This window comes from Phyllobates terribilis, unplaced genomic scaffold (genome assembly GCF_046119375.1).
Source record: "Phyllobates terribilis strain yellow unplaced genomic scaffold, ASM4611937v1 Scaffold_7__3_contigs__length_470593459, whole genome shotgun sequence".
Taxonomy (NCBI): domain Eukaryota; kingdom Metazoa; phylum Chordata; class Amphibia; order Anura; family Dendrobatidae; genus Phyllobates; species Phyllobates terribilis.
Genome location: NW_027362767.1, coordinates 89,427,410 through 89,449,403, shown reverse-complemented (window position 1 = coordinate 89,449,403; position 21,994 = coordinate 89,427,410). Strand labels below are relative to the sequence as shown.

Genomic DNA, 21,994 nt, shown 5'->3' with positions numbered 1-21,994 from the left:
CCCTGGATGTTATAGTGAAAGACCAAAGGTGACGTAGGTGGTACATGTATAATTATTATGTAGCAGGTTTATTTTTTTTCTAAGCATGGGGTCGACCCAAATAAGGGATGTGCAGAGAAGCCATTGGGCTTCATCGTCTACACTTTGTGGAATATTTCCTGGGCATTGAGCCACTGATCAGAAAAAAACATGATGTGTAGACAAAATACACAAAAGGCCAATAAATGCCGTATTAATAAACCGCTTACAGCATCGAATGGTGCAGACAACGGCGTCCAAAAGAGTTTGGTCCAAGACGACCTCTGATGTCATTTTTGTGTATCATTTTTTACCAAACAGAAGAATGTCAGGCAGGCGCAAGGGTTTCTTTTCACAATAAAAGGACAAAACATAATTGAACTTTTTTTTTTTATTTCTTTGCAGCCAGATGGCAGAACATGTTGTGAACTTTCAGAAAATAGATCAACGTAGCGACTCAATCTGCTCGCTAAGATTTACCTGTTCCAAGTTGGCAAACTCAAAAGCTTCCTGAACGCTTAGGAATCTGTGAGCGTGGGGTGTGCCGAAATATGTACACCGGGCACGCCACTGGCAAAAACTCATGTCTAGCTACAAAATGTACAATCCACATGGAGGCATCAAACCTGGACGGATCCCATGTTATCTGAGCATGAATTGGAAGAAATAGCTTAGGCCTCATTCAGACAGCCGAAAGGTTTCGAACCAAAAAACAAGGACCATTATTCATCAGTGTTTGATCAGTGTCAGTTTTTACCATCATTGTTTCATCAGTAATTTTTCACGTATGAAAAAAAAAATTGAAATAAAGCAGAATCATTGCGCATAAAAAGAAGTACTACTACTTACGTGCATTCATCAGATGATTGTGGTTATGGTGTGGGGCTGGACAGAAGACCTGCGCAGCGTAATCCTCAAAGGTGGTTGGCTCCAAATGTTGCTGGATAATGAGATCCAAGTACCGCATTCTCTCCTCAAAGCTTCAGTTTGGGGGGGGGGGGGGGTTAAGAAAAAAGTGAAAAGTAGAGATCGCAGCACTTACATTGAGCACCTAGACACTAAAGGAAACATTTGTCATTACTAAAAAGTTTGCAAAAATTGAGACATTAGCCAAATCATCAATGTTTTATGCAATTTATTGCATCAATTCTTAGTACTTATGCCAAAACTTAAAAATGTCAAGAAATGGGGGCTTAGCTAACCTTCTGGAATGCGGAACAACATATTTATGATTGCATTTCTACATAAAAGTCACACGTTCTAGGCAGAAGTCTCGAGAAGGGCATGGAATAAATAGATTCATATTACAGCAGCTTTAACAAACGTTAAAAAGTCAAAATTTTCGAAAAAAAAATTGAAATTTGAGTTATTGTTGTCCTGCTCTAGGAATCATATTAACATGCTTAAAAAAAAAGGCTAGCGATTTTCTTGAAAACTTATGAAAAGTCAAAATTTCGGCAAAATTTTATCATTTACGTGCAACATTGATCTATTACTCTTATATAACAATGGGAAGTGGACTACCACACTTAAAAAATGTGCTGGCATAATTTGTGTAAAATTTATCATTAAGAATCGACATTTGATAATCATTTGGTTGCGGAGGTGACTCGAGTACACCAATGATTTGGTACAATTCCAGCAATTTTGGATAAAGGTCAGGCAAAGTCTCTTCCACTATCTCATGCTAAGTGCAATTCATTAAGGTCCCACGTACAACTAAGATTAACGTCTGTCAAATACACCGATATCGACAGGTTTGGACAACAGTCTAATTTGTATGGGGGCCCCCCTAACAGATGTTGGGGAAGATAAGGATCGGGCAAGTCTGATTTCGGACTGTCAAACCTTTTGTTCTCTAAGGGAGAGGATTCTGGCAGCGGCTCTCTTATAGAGAACACAGGAACGTTCAACAGAGCGAGTGCGCCTGTATATGGGAGAGATGGCCGAGATAGCTGCCTGCTGAATGATTGATCGAACCATCGTTTGGCCAACAGCTACCTAAAGTGTATGAGCAGCTTTAACCACACATATAACAATGCCTGATAAGTATACCATACAAATAGGACTGTGTAAACAGCGCTTGAGTCTTCTGTCACAGGCAGGGCCGGCGTCAGCACCCGGCGCACCCGGGCAAATGCCGGGGCCCTGAGCAGGCAGAGGGGCCCACTGGCAGTCGCGCACCCCGCTGGGCTATGGGCGGAGGAGAGCGGTGTCAGCGCCCGCCCTTCTCCGCCGCTTGCTCAGGGCCCCGGCAGCCGGATACTTACCTCTCCCCGTGCCTCCGCAGATCCGCTGTCTTCCTGCTCTGCGCTCCCTGTGACGTCTCAGGTCAGAGGGCGCGGTGACGTCTTTTCACCGCGCCCTCCCCTGAGCCGTCACAGGGAGCGCTGAACGGGAAGACGCAGACAACGCTGGAGTTCGGAGCTGAGCAGCGAGCGGCGGGCAGCAGGTGAGAAGGGAGGTGAGTATTTGATTTTTTTTTTTAAATGTATGGAGGCATGGGGCATTATAAGGAGAGGGGGGGACATCCTGCATGGGGCATTATAAAGAGGGGGGGGGGGGACATCCTGCATGGGGCATTATATAGAGGGGGGGGCATCCTGCATGGGGAATTATATAGAGGGGGGGGCAGCCTGCATGGGGCATTATATAGAGGGGGGGGGGGACAGCCTGCATGAAGCATTATATAGAGGGGGGGGGGGGACATCCTGCATGGGGCATTATATAGAGGGGGGGGGGGGACAGCCTGCATGGGGCATTATAAAGAGAAGGGGGGGGGCATCCTGCATGGGGCATTATAAAGGGGGGGGGACATCCTGCATGGGGCATTATATAGAGGAGGGGGGGGGGGACAGTCTGCATGGGGCATTATATAGAGGGGGGGGGGGACAGCCTGCATGGGGCATTATATAGAGGGGGGGGGGGGGGACAGCCTGCATGGGGCATTATAAAGGGGGGGGGGGGACATCCTGCATGGGGCATTATATAGAGGAGGGGGGGGGGGAACAGCCTGCATGGGGCATTATAAAGAGAAGGGGGGACATCCTGCATGGGGCATTATATAGAGGGGGGGGGGGGGGGACAGCCTGCATGGGGCATTATAAAGAGAAGGGGGGGGGGGCATCCTGCATGGGGCATTATAAAGGGGGGGGACGACATCCTGCATGGGGCATTATAAAGGGGGGGCAGCCTGCATAGTGCATTATGTGGGGGGGGGGGAACAGCCTGCATGGAGCATTATAAGGGGGGGCAGCCTGTATGGGGCATTATGTGGGGGGTAACAGCCTGCATGGAGCATTAAAAGGGGGGGGCCTGTATGGGGCATTATGTGGGGGGTAACAGCCTGCATGGAGCATTAAAAGGGGGGGGGGGGCTGTATGGGGCATTATGTGGGGGGTAACAGCCTGCATGGAGCATTATAAGGGGGGGACAGCCTGTATGGGGCATTATGTGGGGGGTAACAGCCTGCATGGAGCATTAAAAGGGGGGGGGGCCTGTATGGGGCATTATGTGGGGGGTAACAGCCTGCATGGAGCATTATAAGGGGGGGACAGCCTGTATGGGGCATTATGTGGGGGGTAACAGCCTGCATGCAGCATTATATGGGGGCCAGTATCCTGTATGGAGAGTTATAAGGGGACCGGTATCCTGTATGGAGCGTTATAAGGGGACCGGTATCCTGTATGGAGCGTTATAAGGGGGCCAGTATCCTGTATGGAGTTTTATAAGGGGACCAGTATCTTGTATGGAGCGTTATATGGGGGCCAGTATCCTGTATGGAGCTTTATAAGGGGACCAGTATCCTGTATGGAGCGTTATATGGGGGCCAGTATTCTGTGTGGAGCGTTATATGGGGGCCAGTATCCTGTATGAAGCGTTATATGAGGGCCAGTATTCCGTATGGAGCCTTATATGGGGGCCAGTATTCTGTGTGGAGCGATTCACCGGTTTCTGAGCTATTGTGGAATTTACAATAGATATCACTCATGTAATGTAAGAAGTGAAATCTTTGCATTGTACTATATATATATATATTTCTCCGCTGTATCTCTGCATCATGAATCGTGGTATGTGTTAAAGGGGCCCACTGAGACTCTTTCGCCCGGGGCCCAGAAAAACCTGGAGCCGGCCCTGGTCACAGGTGTACTATCCTGAAAGCACAGGTGTATGGCACTTTACTGGTGTAAAGTAAGAAGAACAGACCATATACAGCTGAAAAAAAAACCAAATGCAAACACATAACCCACTGACTAACAGCAAAAAGGCGCACTTTTAGTCTCCTTCAGGTTAATGGAGCCCTATATATACAGTAATGTTAAAAATAATAGCAGTCCAATATGACTAACCAGATTAATCACAGTTTTTGGTATAAATTACATTACCGCATGTTAAACAATTTACCAGTTGGTGCAGTAGATTCTAAGAAAACCGCATTCATAATCTTCAGATTTTTGAGTCTGTGTATTTGAATAATTAATTGAAAGGGGCTGTGTTCAAAATAATAGCAGTGTGGAGTTCAATTAGTGATGTCAATCATTCTGTGAAGAAACAGGTGTGAATCAGGCGGCCCTTATTTAACCCCTTCGCAACCTTGGGATTTTCCGTTTTTGCATTTTCGTTTTTTGCTCCCCTTGTTCCCAGAGCCATAGCATTTTTATTTTTTGGTCAATATGGCCGTGTGAGGGCTTATTTTTTGCGGGACGAGTTGTACTTTTAAACACCTTCGCTGGTTTTACCATATCGTGTACGGGAAAACGGGAAAAAAATTCCAAGTGCGGTGAAATTGTAAAAAAAGTGCAATACCACAGATGTTTTTTTAATTTTTTTTTACCACGTTCACTGAATGCTAAAACTGACCTGCCATTATTATTCTACAGGTCATTATGAATTCGTAGACACCAAACATGTATAGGTTCTTTTTTATTTAAGTAGTGAAAAAAAAATCCAAAGTTTGCTAAAAAAAATAAATAAAAAAAAAAAATGGCGCCATTTTCCAAGACCAGTAGCGTCTCCATTTTTCGGGATCTGGGACCGGGTGAGGGCTTAATTTTTGTGCGCCGAGCTGAAGTTTTATTGATACCATTTTGGGGTAGATCCGATGTTTTGATCGTCCGTTATTGCATTTTATTGCGGCGACCAAAAAAAGTAATTCTGGCGTTTAGAATTTTTTTCTCATTACGCCGTTCACCGATCTGATTATTTTTTTTTATTGATAGATCGGGCGATTCTGAACGCAGCGATACCAAATATGTGTATGTGTTTTTTTTGTTTTTAAATTATTTTATTTTGAATGGGGCGAAAGGGGGGTGATTTAAACTTTTATATTTTTTTAAAAACTTTTTTTTTTCACTTTTTGCTTGCTTCTATAGTCTCCATAGGAGACTAGAAGCAGCAGTTGTCAGATCGCCTCTGCTACATAGAGGATGAACAGATCACCTCTGTGTAGCAGAAATGGTCCTGTGCTATGAGCGCCGACCACTAGGTGGCGCTCATAGCGATCAGCTCATGACAACCACTGGAGTCTGCTGCAGACCCAGGGTTGTCATGCCCATGCATCGGTGACCCGCGATCACGTGACGGGGTCACCGATGGGCGGGGTAAGTGACGCGCTTCCGGCGCGGTGCTCTTAAATGCCGCTGTCAGAGATTGACAGCGGCATTTAACATGTTAACAGCTGCGGGTGGATCGCGATTCCACCCGCGGCTGTTGCGGGCACATGTCATCTGTAATAATCAGCTGACATGTGCCCGGTTCAGTGAGGGCTCAGCGCCGGAGCCCTCACTGAACCGAGGGTTACAGCCTTGTGCGTAGAAATACGGCACAGGCTGTAAAGTGGTTAAGGGTGAAGCCAGCACATGTTGTAAGTGTATTTCTCCTTGAAAGCCTCAGAAATATGAGTCGTTCAAGACATTGTTCAGAAGAACAGCGTACTTGATTAAAAAGTTGATTGGAGAGGGTAAAACTTATAAAGAGGTGCAGACAATGATCGGCTGTTCAGCTAACATGATCTCCAATGCTTTAAAATGGAAAGCAAAACCAGAGAGACGAAGGAGAAAACGGAAGACTACCATTCGAATGGATCAAAGAATAGTCAGAATGGCAAAGGCTCAGCCAGTAATCAGCTCCAGGATGATCAAAGACAGGCTCAAGTTACCTGTGAGTACCGTGACAGTTAGAAGACGCATGTGTGAAGCTAATCTCTTAGCAAGAAGTCCCCGCAAAGTCCCACTGTTAAAATAAAAAAAAAGTCCTGAAGCGGATACAATTTGCCAAAGAACACATCAACTGGCTTAAAGAGAAATGGAGAAACATTTTGTGGACTGATGAAAGTAAAATTGTTCTTTTTGGGTCCAAGGGCCGCAGAGACTTCGAAGAGATGACCCCCAAACTCTGCATTCAAGCCACAGTACACTCTGAAGACAGTGAAGCATGGTGGTACAACCATCATGATATGGGCATGTTTCTCTTATTATGGTCCCGGACCTATTTATCACATACCAGGGATCATAGACCAGTTTGCATATATTAAAATACTTGAAGAGGTCATGTTGCCTTATGCTGAAGAGGATATGCCTTTGAAATGGGAGTTTTAACAAGACAACAACCCAAAACACACCAGTAAACTAGCAAAATCTTGGTTCCAGTCCAACAAAATTGAGGTTATGGAGTGGCCAGCCCAATCCCCGGCCCTTAATCTGATAGAACACTTGTGGGGTGACATCAAAAATACCATCTCTGAGGCAAAGCCAACAAATGCCAAAAAATTGTGGGATGCAGTCAAAGCATCTTGGGCTGGAAGAACAGTTGACAGGTGCCAGAAGTTGGTTGACTCTATGCAACATAGATGTGAAGCAGTTCTAAAAAAAAAAAACTGTGTCTGCAACTAAATTTTAGGCTAGTGATTTACAGGAATAATAAATCCTCACAAAAAAAGAGAGTACATATTGTGAGTTTGTAAAGACAATGCAGACACTGCTATTTTTTAGAACAGCCCAATGTTCATTTTTTGTTATTTTCTGTAAAGTAGTTAAAAATTATATACATTTCTCTTCATGTTTTGAATTAGAAAACAGTCTGCAATGTTCCCAATGCATGGAAATAAAAACTAGTATAAAGATTTTGTGCTTAACTCATGTTTTTGAACACACGGCTATTATTTTGAACACTACTGTATTTAACCTATAAGTAACAGCTGATGTCATATACAGTATAAAGGCTAAATCTCCATACTCTGCGACTTACATTGAAGTCTATGGCAAGTGGGTTGCGTGCAACTTGCAACAGAAAATCCGACACATTTGCGACTTTATGCCGTAGTATATTGCAAGTCGCAAACCAACGCCATTGGAGACCTATACTGCAATAAGTTGCCAATAGCCCTAGCCTAATAGCTGTCTACAGCCGGTCATAAGTTCTGGCAACCACTCCTTTTGTATATATGTAGACCGCTCTAGTATTTTTCATCGTGAACAATGGCTGACCAGCTCGGTGGACCCCACTCATCAGCTGGAGATATGCGCTATATGCAATATATTTTGCAATTGTGGCCATAAGCAGCATTTCCATTTATTGAATGTGGGGTGTAGAATATTTTTGAGAAATTAATTCTTCATTTCCTCTGTTCAATTATCTGTATAATCCTGAACAAATCGTATAAGTGGCCTGTGTAAATGTACTTTGAGCAGGAGACGGAGAGAAATACATACTGTATGTTGCATAAGGAGGAGTAGAAATAAATGGGAGTGACAGGTACTTGTACACAAATGCTGGGACATCTACACCTATCCCCGTGTATTGGGACATTTTGTGGGGAACAGATAAAAAAAAAAAATTAAAAATTGGAATGAATAGGAGCTAAAACTACCCAAGTGCACCGCTCTATCCACAGAGGACTATGCTGGTTACAGAAGTAGCAAGGCAAGGAATCATGCATGGCCGGCCATCAACTTCTCCGTTATTGGCCGCTGCAAGACACATTGTATTGCAAAGCACGGGTGATCCCTTGGGGGCATGACGACATGCACTTCATTAGTCATTGTATGTATATCATAATGGGAATCAATGGCAGATATAGGCATATAGTGGGGCATATGTGCAACATGCAGACTAAAAGTAGCCATAAATGTGAACCTAAAGTGACTTCACCAAACTGATATAAGAATATATTTTATCTAAAAATTCAGAATGCCGAATCCTTTCCGATGGCTGGATATGAGGTGTGTATCCATGTAGAGGGGACCGGAGCGTCTCCCAGCTGTCCATTTCTGGGCACTTAATAGAATCCTCAGATTCGCAGCAAGTCTTCCTTACACATGAAAAACTGCCCTTTGTGCATTACCAAAACTAATTTTCTATTTGGCTGAAAAAGAAGAAAAAAAAACCCAACCGTTCTCTTCTGCCTCCCGTGGAGCTTTTCATTAGGTTTAGTTCACTGAACTTCTAAGCTATTCCTCCGAGGCAGAAAGGTAAAAAAACAAGGAAACGAGATGAGCTTGTTAGCACATTACAGACGCGGCATCTAGGAGGGTCCTAGAAAATCCCACTGGTGTGTTAACTTCTCTCTGTGGGCGTGCTGGGGATGAGGCGCCTCCGATTGATCACTCGAGTTCACACTACAAGTTGTACAATGCTGTATAACCAATACTCTACATTAACACAAACACCCTGCAAATATTCCGATATTGTCTGCTCATCACCGGTCATCGCTCCAGAATAACGAGTATGCCCAAACAGGTCAACGGGAGCAATGACAAGATCATGAAGGGATCAACAATTCGGAAATCTGATAGCAATTTTAAAGGTGATCTCCCATAGGTGCGGAAAGTCCGGTGCGTATTACTGCAGGACCTACGCTTTATCCATTAGGTCTCATCCACATTGAGACCTAATGTCAAGAGGATCTCTTTAATTTGGAGGGTGAAGAAAAACAGTCTGCATTAATATTCTTGCTGTTAAAAGGCAAAACCTGATAGACTTCTATACAAGTCACAGAGGTACATTAGAAGTCCTGGAGATCTCTCTGAAAAACTGATCTGCATCGCTCGGTTATGAGTGGAAGCCATAATGTGATTGTGAGCAAACCGAAGTCTTCGTAGTAGGGTTGAAAATGATATACATACTAATGATATTTACTACTAGCTGACCACACTGCATAAGTAGACCGCGGGAATCCACGCGCCTGACGAGGCTCCCCGTCCCCTCGCCTCAAGGCGCACAACATCCGTCCCCTCGCCCCCAGGCGTACAACCCCCGTCCCCTCGCCCCCAGGCGTACAACCCCCGTCCCCTCGCCCCCAGGCGTACAACCCCCGTCCCCTCGCCCCCAGGCGTACAACCCCCGTCCCCTCGCCCCCAGGCGTACAACCCCCGTCCCCTCGCCCCCAGGCGTACAACCCCCGTCCCCTCGCCCCCAGGTGTATAACATCTGGCCTCTTGTTCCACCCATCTCACTTTACTAATGCTATGGCTGGTGGTAAAGATCTCACAGATACCAGTGCTGTCCTGTAATAAAAGTCACCAATACAACAAGTCAGGTCATGGAATATTTAAGAAATTTCATGATTTAACTGACATCAACTCAGCCATGGAGTGGAGATCACGTAAAGTTACAGATCAGGGTCCCAGAGTCTGAGGAGCAAAGGGCACAAATGTCACCAAGGCTCTGCTGACTCCATAACTGCAGAGTCCAGACCTCCTCTGGGGTTAACATCAACACAAAAAATATTTTTTGCCCTTGATTGGCTTAAACTAAGCTTGTATTGCAAGATGGACCATTTATGTGCTCATCTGTGCAAGTTGGATGACAATACTCCCCAGCTTAGTCTGGTACCTTGATGTTGGTGTCCTTCATATGATCGTTCTGATGTACAATTGATCGGCCATATGTGTAAGACGGCTCTGAATGGCTACAATCCAATGCAGGGCTACAATTTTAGTTATACAGATCTTTACGGATGTACCCCAAGATTCCCTCTACAAACAGCCTCAGCGCTCAGGGAACAAACTGGACCAGCACTCAGTGGTGGTAACGGTCAGCACTAGTTTCCCGAGTATGAACTTCGGAGCCATCTGTCTGTGGTGTGTTAACCCCGTATTAGAGAATGTTTCTCGTTGTATTCTCCAACTTCCACTAAAGTAATAGATGCCCTACTGTGTATATGACCAGTAACTTAGATTATTTGCCCCGCTGGAGACCGGGACTGATGTAAGCCCCATCTCTATACACTGTTGGAGAATATGTAGCGGTAAAAGAAAAATAAATGTAATTTTTGTCTAATATGACCACTCTCTAAATGCCAAATGCAACACGATGCACCAATGGCTAAAAGGACAACATATGCAGTCACAGACATGTGTCATCACAGCACAAAAGACGGGAGAACTAACTGACTAAACAAAAAAAAACAAAAAACTTCTACACAAAGCTGAATCCGACAGCCTCATTATGAGACACAAATCAGACGTAAAGTAGATATGGAAGAGGTAATGATCAGAGCTCGCATTGATGGAATGCATCTTCAATTTACAATTACCAAACTGAATTTCTCATCTCCAGTAATGACCTGAAGGCGCCCAAGAAAATATATCAACGGCGGATGAAGAGAACGTAGGAACAGAAAACTCCTAGTTTGTACTTGCAATGAGTAACATGAAGCTCATGGGCCCCAGTGCAAAATCTCCAACAGGGGCCCCAACTATCACAGGACCAATTGTGCCCCCTAAGCTCCAAGGCCTGAAGCGCCTGCACCTCCTATCATTACACCCCTGTGTACATGGATTCCAGACCATGACTTCTCATTACTATGACTGTGGCTGGGTCACAATTAAACCCTTTAATAGTTCATTATTTACTCTCCATAGTAATTCTCACAAGCGATCAGTTTTGAAAAAAATTTCACAGCATGCACCATCAGATTCGGTCCCACGCAACCCCCTGGACTGCTGTCACGTTCGCTCCTCTGTGTGCGTCTGAACCGAAAAAAATGGTAGGAGCATGTTCACACTGGCCATTAAATAAAACCCTCAGACAGAAACAAAATGAAGATACAAGATGCTGGCAGTAAACAAATAAAAGCAATAGTGCAAAGAAATAACGTGGGGTACTTAGTAAACACAGTTTTAGATAAAAAAAAGCCATCCCACACTATAGCCTCTGTGTTGCCCCTGTTTATTGCAGTCAGTCCGCTATGAACGTCTACACAGAACAAGAAAAAATTCAATGTGCAGGGAAAAAAAAAAGAGCCTGTAAAAGCCAAAAGGTGCAATATTTTTAAAGACACCCAACTGCAAAAATTACTTTTAGCCCCAAATTTAGGCATTTAAAGAAGCACTCCCAACAATGCTTTTATCCTCTTAGCATATTGCAGTCATCATAGTATACAGCACGGTGTACTTACAATTGCTCATTTTGCCTTTCTATCCAGCTAATTCTTTTCTCTGCTCTATGTAGAATCAGGAAGTGTCTTGTCCCTGCATTTATCATTCCCCTCTTCAGCTCCTGACACAGCTGCTCTTCTCCTCCTCCCTGCCAGGGACTTTTGCAGTGACTCATGATTCATTCAGGGAAAATTTACCTCCTGTTTCTACATAGAGCTTAGAAGGATTCAGCTAGTCAGTTTTTAAACATGTAATGTCATAGACCTAATGGAAAAGAGAAGCATTAACTGGGTAGAAAGGCAAAATGAGCAATTGTAAGTACACAGAGCTATATAACATGATGACTGCAATATATTAAGAGGATACAAACTTTGATGGGAGGAGGAGGGCTTCTTTATGTAAAAAAATAAATAAAATTGTCCAAAAAGGAGGACAACTCTAACATCTGGATAGTATCTGTGTCTAATAGTAAGCTCTGATCACTGCTGTTAATCATTTAAATGCTGCTATCAATCTGACAGCGACATTTAAATGGAACACATGCCAGTTGCTCGCGCATGCTGTCTTTCATTGGCCCCATTGTGACTCAATCATGGGGCGCCGATGGCTTACCATGGCTGCCGCGGCCTGCTGAAGGCTCCTGTAACTGCCATCTTGGTACTCCATAGTGCTCCGCAGACTGAGCTCCTAATACACCAATATATATATATTTTTTCACTTTAACATTATTTATTTTTTATTTAGCTAATGAAGATGTGAGTATGGGCTTCCTCCATCTTTCTGGTTAAGAAACACAATGACAGTCATATGCAGAGGGATATAGAGAGGAAAAAGTATGCTGCCATATGATGGAGAATACCTCTACAATATGGCACCTGATGGAGCAGGTCACTTTATTTTCCGTCATAATTGTATAGAATCTGGAAAAAAAAACAAACTTGTATATCTATGTACAAATTAGATATTTCCCGAGGAACAGTAAATTATGATATTTTATGGGATCTTAGCAGGACTATTAATGTGCCGTCTTGTCACTAGCCTAAACTGAGAGCCAACCAGCGACTGTGACCTAGTTATCTGCTCACCCAACACCGTAGGCATAAGCAAAGCAAGCGGAGTACGGCAGACAGGCAATCTGTCCAGAAAAGCTTGCACTTTTGTTAATCCACAGCTAAGCTTCCACCCAAACATCGCAGCCACAAGCATGTCCAAGCTGTCTACATCATCATAAAGGTGAATTACTTAAGGGCTTATCTGCATCGATGCGTCAGGACCCCCCCCAGTCCGGGGCTCAATTGAATCTGGTAATTATTATGAACGTGCACAAAGTTTGATTTTATTACTTAAAGTGAGCTGTGACAAATGACAGCGAGGACCACCGCCTCCGTCCTGCCGATAAGCAGCATATTAGTTTAGACTAATGCACAATGTGCCTCTAGGGGTCAGCTGGCCCGGCTTCTGGAACAATAAATATAATATATACTGCAATAAGAAGTACAAATGGCCTGCAGTATATTACCGGCTCCGAGTAATGAAGAGATGTTTGTGTCTGAGCTGTGCTTGTACATATATGCCGCAAAACACGGGAAACATTCCGAGATGAAATGACAGATTATTTAGATATTACCGGCAGGTCCCATTGCTGGATCTCCACCAGCATTATTTTTTTGGAAGAGAAATATAAAAGCATTGCACTATTCCATAATAAATGGTACTAACATGGGGCGCTTTTTAGGGTAGGGTCCCGCGGAGTGGCGGCAACTTGTGGCTGAAAACCACGCCCCATGTGTTGGGACCAATGAGAGCTGGAGTTTGCAGTAGACTTAGGTGCTCATTGGCTCCTGCTTGTGGTCTTCAGCCGCACCTTGGCGCTATCTGGAAACTCTAGAAGACTATCTAGATACCTTAAGTTCTTTACTTAAAATGAATAAAAGAGGCCGCTCAGAATTAGAAAAAAGGGTCTGTTTTTCTCTTATCCATCAGCTAAAATCTAAGTATATTTTTTAATACTATATATGGATCACTATAATTTGATCAGTGTGTCAGTTTTGGCAGCGCGTCGTCAGAATTTTGGCAGGGTGCCGCCAGAGCTTCATCAGAGTTTCAGCAGAGCGGCATCAGAGTTTCAGCAGAGCGGCATCAGTTTCATCAGAGATTCACTTTTCAGTAGAGCGTCATCAGTGATTCATCAGAGTTCTAGCAGAGCGTCATTAGAGTTTCAGCAAAGCGTCATCAGTTTCATCCGAGTTTCAGTAGAGTGTCATCAGTTTCATCAGAAATTCACTTTCAGTAGAGCGTCATCAGTGATTCATCAGAGTTCTAGCAGAGCGTCATTAGAGTTTCAGCAAAGCGACATCAGTTTCATCAGAGTTTCAGCAGTTTTTCTTGGATGAGAAAAGATAAAAAGTTTACCCAGCTTTTCCTATCAAACAGTCCATGAAAAACAGACAGCACATGGAAGACATTGGAGTGGTGTCCAATTTTTTCATGGACCCATAGACTTGCACTGGAGATTTTGATCAGACACTTGGATCAATATTGGAAAAGTCTCTTCTCGGTTCGACCAAAAAATCCGAATATGTGAACGAAATCATAACCTGTCATAGGTACAATTCTATTTGTGGAAAAACACACAGAGAAAATGGACTTCTGAATGAGCCCTAACTGTAATAGGTAGGAACATTAGTAAAGTTGTGACCTTAGCAAAATAAGCCTCTTATGTATACTCCCTACTGCAAATGAAAGGTCAATGTGCAACGCAGCAAGAGAACAGATTTCAGTGCCAATCCAAGCCTTCATAATGATCACAAATCTGATTTTTCCCTGGTTTCTGCCAGCATGTGTAGAGTCCCAGGTTATAACCTGCAGATGGTGCAGGGAGACAGATTTCTCCCATTCTCTGACGCCCTTCTTCTAGGATCTGTCAAGCTGTTTTGAGAAATTTGCAACAGCACAATGCCACTATTGTGAACCCTGGCGGTCATCTCTTCCCACTGAGAGGAAGCTCCTGCTGCCCCTGATTGGTGTCTGCAAGAACAAAGACGCAGATTTAGGTTCTCATCAAGAAGACCAAGCCAAGCGCTGCTATCTGGCTGTAACATATGCCACTGCGAATGGCTGGCCTCTTGGGCTTGTGAGAGAGAAGCATCTCTGCAAACTGTGCATGCCTTTGTCATGGGCATGGCAATGTGAAAATGGCATTGGACGCCTAAAAATGAGGAATACCTTGTTTTCCTATTGTCAGCAGCAGATGTGAGTGGACCACAAAGCTTCAGCAGAATAATGTCTCGCTCCAATGGGAAATCCTTTTTTTTTTTTAATATCATGTAAGGATTTGGTATCACAGAGCGCACAAGCCAAGATGCAAAGCGCAGCATAATCACTGCCAAAGGTAACACTAAAATAATTAAATTATAGCTCAATACATACAAATGGTCAAGGGAAAAAAAAGCACCGAAATTACGCCACTAGTCACATGGCAGGATATATTGTAATAATTCTAGCAGAATAAATGAGGCTTTAAAATTAAACAAACTTTTTAACTTGGATTAAATGGCAGACTGTGAAAGGGCTACGGAAGATGAAAACTGATTCCAACCAATTGTTTTTGGAATTTGAGATCACATTCATTGGGGCAGTTTTTCTATGGTTAGTGAGCTTTATTTTTTGTGGTAAATGACCCAAATTTTGGTATAAATTTTCACATCTACTTTAAGATCTATTTATTATGTTTTTAAAGGGTACCTAAACTTTTTAATTTATTCTAATATGTGACGAGGCCTGAAAAGCACTGCACATCTGTGAGGGTCAGGAGATCCCCCACCAATTGCTCACGAAACCTGCCAGATGTGCACTGCTCGGGAAGCAGGAATACACTGCTAGTGCACAAGCACGCACAGAATGGTGTACAGGCTAACAAAATTTCCATTGATCATGTTCAGTGCTGTGCGCGCTCATGCCGGAGTAGTGCGCTCATGCCAGAGTAGTGCGCTCATGCCAGAGTAGTGCGCTCATGCCAGAGTAGTGCGCTCATGCCAGAGTAGTGCGCTCATGCCAGAGTAGTGCGCTCATGCCAGAGTAGTGCGCTCATGCCAGAGTAGTGCGCTCATGCCAGAGTAGTGCGCTCATGCCAGAGTAGTGCGCTCATGCCAGAGTAGTGCGCTCATGCCAGAGTAGTGCGCTCATGCCAGAGTAGTGCGCTCATGCCAGAGTAGTGCGCTTCTGCCGGAGTAGTGCGCTTCTGCCGGAGTAGTGCGCTTCTGCCGCAGTAGTGCGCTTCTGCCGCAGTAGTGCGCTTCTGCCGCAGTAGTGCGCTTCTGCCGCAGTAGTGCGCTTCTGCCGCAGTAGTGCGCTTCTGCGGTAGCAGCACACATATGACAAGTGTTTTATGTGATCGGTGGTGGTCTCAGGACCCGGATTTCCCCCCTGATCTGCAAGGTGTTTGACACTATGTCGCATATTAAAAGAAATAAAAAATGAGTACCCTCACCTTATAAGGATCTGTTTGTTTTTTTTTTTCATTTATGTGCTTTAAATTTTTCCATTCCCTTGCTTCAGCTTGAGGTGAGCTTCAGCAGACTCTCGCCTGTCAAAATCTTGCTGAGCTAAAGAGGCTTTGCTCTATAAAGAGGTTTTGCTCTATAAGGTTAAGTGCACACGTAGTGTTTTCGCTGCATTTTTTTCCGCGCGGAAATGCATCAAAAACGCTATGTAATCCATCTGCCAGCATGTGCTGTGCACATGATGCGGAATTCTCCGCTCAGGATTGTCATTGCGTTTTAATACGCAGCATGTCCATTCTATGTAGCGTTTCTGCAGCGTTTCCCGCGCATTGACTTTAACTGAACCACAGCGAATCGGCAAGAATAAATATATTTGCGGATATGCTGCGGTTGTTTGCTGCGTATTTGACAAGTAAATGGGTAAAATACGCTGCAAAAAAGAACATAGAGAGATACCCGGGTCTACTGGGGAAGACTACTACTCCCATCATCCGACCGCCGCTCCCGCTGATTACTCAGCCGCACCGCTCTCGCTGTTGAGTCGTAGTGTCCTCAGCCGAGCCGGGGCTGCGAACTGTGTAAAAAAAAAAGTTAAAAAAAAAACAAACAAAAAAAACACCTATTCCCACCTGTCCGGCGCCCCCCGGTGTCCTCCTGGTCCTCACGATGTGATCAGGCCGGCAGTACACTGAAGGGAGCGTGCTCGCTCCCGGCAGTGTACATCGCTGCACTGCCAGGACCTGAGGTCACGTGAGCTCTCAGCTGAGAGCTCCGGGACCTCACTTTACGGCACCGATGCTGCGTGGGAACATTCTCAAGAATGTTCCCACGTACCACTGATGCTGAGGTCACCGGGGCTGATCAGCTGATCTTCAGCTGATGAACCTAAGTGAGCTCACTCCTGCAGCAGAGCCATGTACACTGACAGGAGTGATTTTACACTCCTGTCAATGTACATTGCTGTCTTCTACATCAGTGCTTGCTGAGGTCGCTGCTGTAGAAGTGACCCGGATAGCCGAGGGACAAACTGGATTACGTCGTGACGGCGGACAGGTGAGGGATATGGTTGTTTTTTATTTTTTTTATAGAAGGTCGAGGGATTCGGGGACTGGGTGTGCAATAAAAAAATGATTAAAACCGTGGGTATTTTTATTTTATTAAAATACTTTATTCTGGCTGTGTCTTTTATTGAAAAAGCAGCGAAAACCTTACTAAGCGGTTAGTAATGGGGGCGTCTTATAGACGCCCTCCATTACTAACCTGGATTTCATCTCAGACACCAATACAAGGCTGACATGAACCCCAACCCCATTACCCCACTTGCCACCACTACATGGCAGTGGGTAGAGTGGAGGCTACGCACCAGATTTGGCGCATCTTATGGATGAGCCATTTCTGGGACTGCTGAGGGGTGATATTAGCCGCGGAGGGGGACAGGATCCATGGTCCCTTCCCTGGCCATTAATATCAGCACACAGCTGTCTGTTTAGCCTTTTTTGGTTAGATTTTATAGGGGAAGCCTATGTCAATTTTTTTCTGGGGTCCCCCTGTAATCTAGCCAGTAAAGGTTAAGCAAACTACTGTGGGCTGTTATTAATAGCCAGGGAACATTATTGGCTAATGGCCCCTTCCCCGGCTACTAATATCAGCTCCCAGTGGTCGGCTTTCCCTCCGCTGGTTATAAAAATGAGGTGGGAGCCCAAGCCATTTTTTTTTTTAATTTTAGGCTATGTGCCCACGATCCGGACGTAGCAGCGCTTTGGATGCAGCATTTTTTTGTTGCGTCCAAAACGTTGCATTCTATTGAACGCAGGTAAATCCACATATGTTAACTGAACCATGCGGATTTATTGCATTCAATACTTTCTAGTGGTCAAATTTCGGTTGTGGAGACTAGCGACTCCGCAAGAGAATTTGACATGCTGCGGTCCTGAAAGACGCTCCGCATGTCAGTGTCCAAGGGTGATCTGCAGCCTCAGATGCACGCATAGTGGACATGTGATTTCTAGAGATCCCATCCACTATGCTGTAACATAAACACGCAGCGGCTCCTAATCATGGCCACGTACCCAAACTCATCCGCAGCATGTCAATTTCTATAGTGGACAAGCCAGACTCCGCTGCAGATTTTGACTGATTGAAGTGTCATTATGTGCGGTGGATTCACATGTTCTGACTACAAAACTGGGGTATTACAACACCGCGTTTTGGACGCAGCAAAAATAAGCTGCGTCCACAGCGCTGCTTGTTGCTGTTCGTGGGGACGCAGCGGCTAACGAAACAGTTGTGAGCTGTTAATAGCCGGGAAACAGGTTTGCCTAATGACACCTTCCTAGGCTACAAATAACAGCTCTCAGATGCCCCAGAAATGGCATGAATGGAAATGCTAACGACATTGGGTATATGGGATAAGCGGACACCTAGCTCTTTTGTTTAGTGATGACAATGTGTCAATCAGACCCTTTCATTACCAAAAACTGATGTCACTCTAATCAAACTCTGATCAAAATACTTGGTCAGTTTTTCTCGTACGCGACGTCTGAACGAGGCCTTACTTAAATGACACGGATCAAAATTATTTTGCCCAATAGTCACTTTGTAATAGATGCAGACAAAAATAAGCCGCAATTAAAACTTCTGTAAGACATGGCCCACCTGGAAAAGAAACAGTTAATAGAGTATCATAGTGACGGCGCTGACCATAGTCCTATCCGGTACAGTAAAAGTAATGGGGTCAGAACCCTTCAGTCCCAGAAATAATGCCGTAGAAAGGTGAGGGGCGACAATGCAGCCTGGCTCTTTGCTGAACTCTGAGGCTTTTAAAGAAATTATCGCAGAGGAAAAAATAACCCATCTATCAACAGGTAAGTAATACACAACGGGCTGACACCAAAGCATCTCCGGCTACTCCAGAAAGGAGCAATTGTTCCTCAGATCGCTGCCTGTTGTACCTTCACGCTGTAATTGCAGGAGGCAGCTGTTAAAAGTGGGCACTGGAGACTAAATGCAGCAGCTTAGAGGTTGGGAAAGAGCTGGCACGCTCGCTGGAAGAGAAGGACACGCTCGGGGAGGGCGAGGGACCTCAGAGCCAGAGCCACGGGCAGTGATAGAGACAGATTGCTGTAATTCTGCCTGATTGATCCAAGAAGCAACTTGCGATCAATAAACGGCCTATTTCGCTCAGGAGCACAAATACACATTTGTTAAAACTCTTACACCACTAGAACCAAGGCCTTGAAGGGGGCTGGCAATTTTTATTTTTTTCCCCTAACAGTGGATAGCTGAATATCTGCCTAAAAACCCTGCAATGTTTGTGTTTCAGAAGAAAGGGAGGGAAGATCTCCGACGAGCACAATTATCTTTTTTTTTTTTCATTTTTTTTCTTAAAGACTTATTATTTGACTCTCAATTTATTAAGAAGGCTCCAGGTCTCGAAAAAAAAAAAAAGAAAAAGCTGATTTTCTTCTTCCACTATTCATTTCTTGCCAACACAGTATGCTTACGCCCAATTACCCAAAATCGCCCAACTCCCACCTTAAAAGTCAGAGCTCACTCCCAGAGAAGTCTTTTTGGTCAGATAGTCTGATGCGGCCATCACTGTAAAGGGAGCACATATATAAAATCTATCTATCTATATCTATATATATACACACGTATACACACACACACATATATATATATATATATATATATATATATATATATATATATATATATATATATATATATATATATATATATATATATATATATATATCCCCAGTAAAATTGTGTAAACAGAAGCCTTGCTTTGGAAGTAACCCCAAAATACTGAACAATGTGCAAAAACTAGACAATATCATTAAAAAGAACATTGTCAGGGTTGACAGACAGTCATACGGTGTCCTGCTGTAGAAGGTCGCTGCGTTTAGCCTTACAAACATCTCACTGATCCTTTTATGATACCTCTCTCTTTAGGACCCAGCGGTGATCCTCACCTTGCTTGGGACTGTACCTTTCCCTTTAGGACCCTGAGGTATCCTCACCTTTCTGCTGTTAATCAGCACTTCTTTGATGTGTCCTTAAATACACTCAGATCCTCAGCGTTGCTGGTGAGAGTGTGTTTTACCTATTCAGGCCTGGGATTCTAGTAGTCGACTAGAATTACCTTGGAGTTCCTTCGTGGATTGTTGTCGTTCTTTCTCTGGTGTCATCTTGAAGCTACAGTGCCTACAAGTAGTATTCAACCCCCTGCAGATTTAGCTGGTTGACACATGCGGAATTAACTTGGCATTGTGACATTTGTACTGTAGATCAGCCTGGAAGTGGGAAATGCACTGCAGCAAATTTTTTTTTTAAAACGTTAAAAGTTCATTCAGAGTGTCATTTATTATTCAACCCCTCAAACCACAAGAATTCTGTTTGGTCCCCCTAAAGTATTAAGAAGTAGTTCAGGCACCAAGAATAATGAGCTTCACATGTGTGGATTAAAGATCTCTTTTGCCAGCCTTTTCTGACTATTTAAGACCCTCCCCAAACTTGTGAACAGCACTCAGACATGGTCAACATGGGAAAGACAAAGGAGCATTCCAAGGCCATCAGAGACAAGATCGTGGAGGGTCACAAGGCTGGCAAGGGGTACAAAACCCTTTCCAAGGAGTTGGGCCTACCTGTCTCCCCTGTTGGGAGCATCATCCGTAAGTGGAAGGCTTATGGAACTACTGTTAGCCTTCCACGGCCTGGACAGCCTTTGAAAGTGTCCTCCCGTGCCGAGGCCAGGCTTGTCCGAAGAGTCAAGGCTAACCCAAGGACAACAAGGAAGGAGCTCCGGGAAGATCTCATGGCAGTGGGGACATTGGTTTCAGTCAATACCATAAGTAACGTACTCCACCGCAATGGTCTCCGTTCCAGACGAGCCCGTAAGGTACCTTTACTTTCAAAGCGTCATGTCAAGGCTCGTCTACAGTTTGCTCATGATCACTTGGAGGACTCTGAGACAGACTGGTTCAAGGTTCTATGGTCTGATGAGACCAAGATCGAGATCTTTGGTGCCAACCACACACGTGACGTTTGGAGACTGGATGGCACTGCATACGACCCCAAGAATACCATCCCTACAGTCAAGCATGGTGGTGGCAGCATCATGATGTGGGGCTGTTTCTCTGCCAAGGGGCCTGGCCATCTGGTCCGCATCCATGGGAAGATGGATAGCACGGCCTACCTGGAGATTTTGGCCAAGAACCTCCGCTCCTCCATCAAGGATCTTAAGATGGGTCGTAATTTCATCTTCCAACAAGACAACGACCCAAAGCACACAGCCAAGAAAACCAAGGCCTGGTTCAATAGGGAAAAAGTCAAGGTGTTGGAGTGGCCTAGTCAGTCTCCTGACCTTAACCCAATTGAAAACTTGTGGAAGGAGCTCAAGAATAAAGTCCACATGAGACACCCAAAGAACCTAGATAACTTGGAGAAGATCTGCATGGAGGAGTGGGCCAAGATAACTCCACAGACCTGTGCCGGCCTGATCAGGTCTTATAAAAGACGATTATTAGCTGTAATTGCAAACAAGAGTTATTCCACAAAATATTAAACATAGGGGTTGTATAATAATTGACCCACACTTTTATGTTTAAAATTTAATAAAATTCAACTGAGCAACATAACTTTTTGGTTTGTAAGATTTATGCTTCTGTTCATAAAACCTACTCTCGTTTGCAGTTTGAAGGCTCTAACTTATTTGCATCTTATCAAACCAGCTAAATCTGCAGGGGGTTGAATACTACTTGTAGACACTGTAAGTGTATTCCCCTGTTTGTTTCCCCAGTGTGTACTTTAGTTTGTAGTGGGGCTGACTTACTGCTCACCCCTCCCGATCCCTACCTAGGGCCTAGCCTTAAGGTCAGCTAGGGCCAGGTTTCCTGCTCGGCGATAGGTGCAGAACCTATTTTGGGTCTATAGGGGAGTCAGGGTTTGTCGTTAGATCTGTTTAGGGGTCTCCACTCTCCTTTTCCCTAGTTGGAAGGTTCCCTCCTCTTTTCCCACCGTTATACGCTGGATTCTCCCCATACCTAGCGTGACAGACATGTCCGCTCTCCTGCAGATATTCGTGAATATCTG

The 21,994-nt window shown here is 44.4% G+C and overlaps 1 protein-coding gene across 5 annotated transcripts in view; it reads right to left on the bottom strand.

Moving 5' to 3' along the window:
• Positions 1-21,994, bottom strand: part of RALGAPA1 (Ral GTPase activating protein catalytic subunit alpha 1) — a 243,755-nt gene that overhangs the window by 25,339 nt on the left and 196,422 nt on the right. For all 5 annotated transcript variants that reach the window (XM_073638956.1, XM_073638952.1, XM_073638954.1 and 2 more), the window contains one exon: positions 868-998. In XM_073638956.1, coding sequence (XP_073495057.1) covers positions 868-998 — 131 coding nt within the window. The remainder of the gene's footprint in view (positions 1-867; positions 999-21,994) is intronic.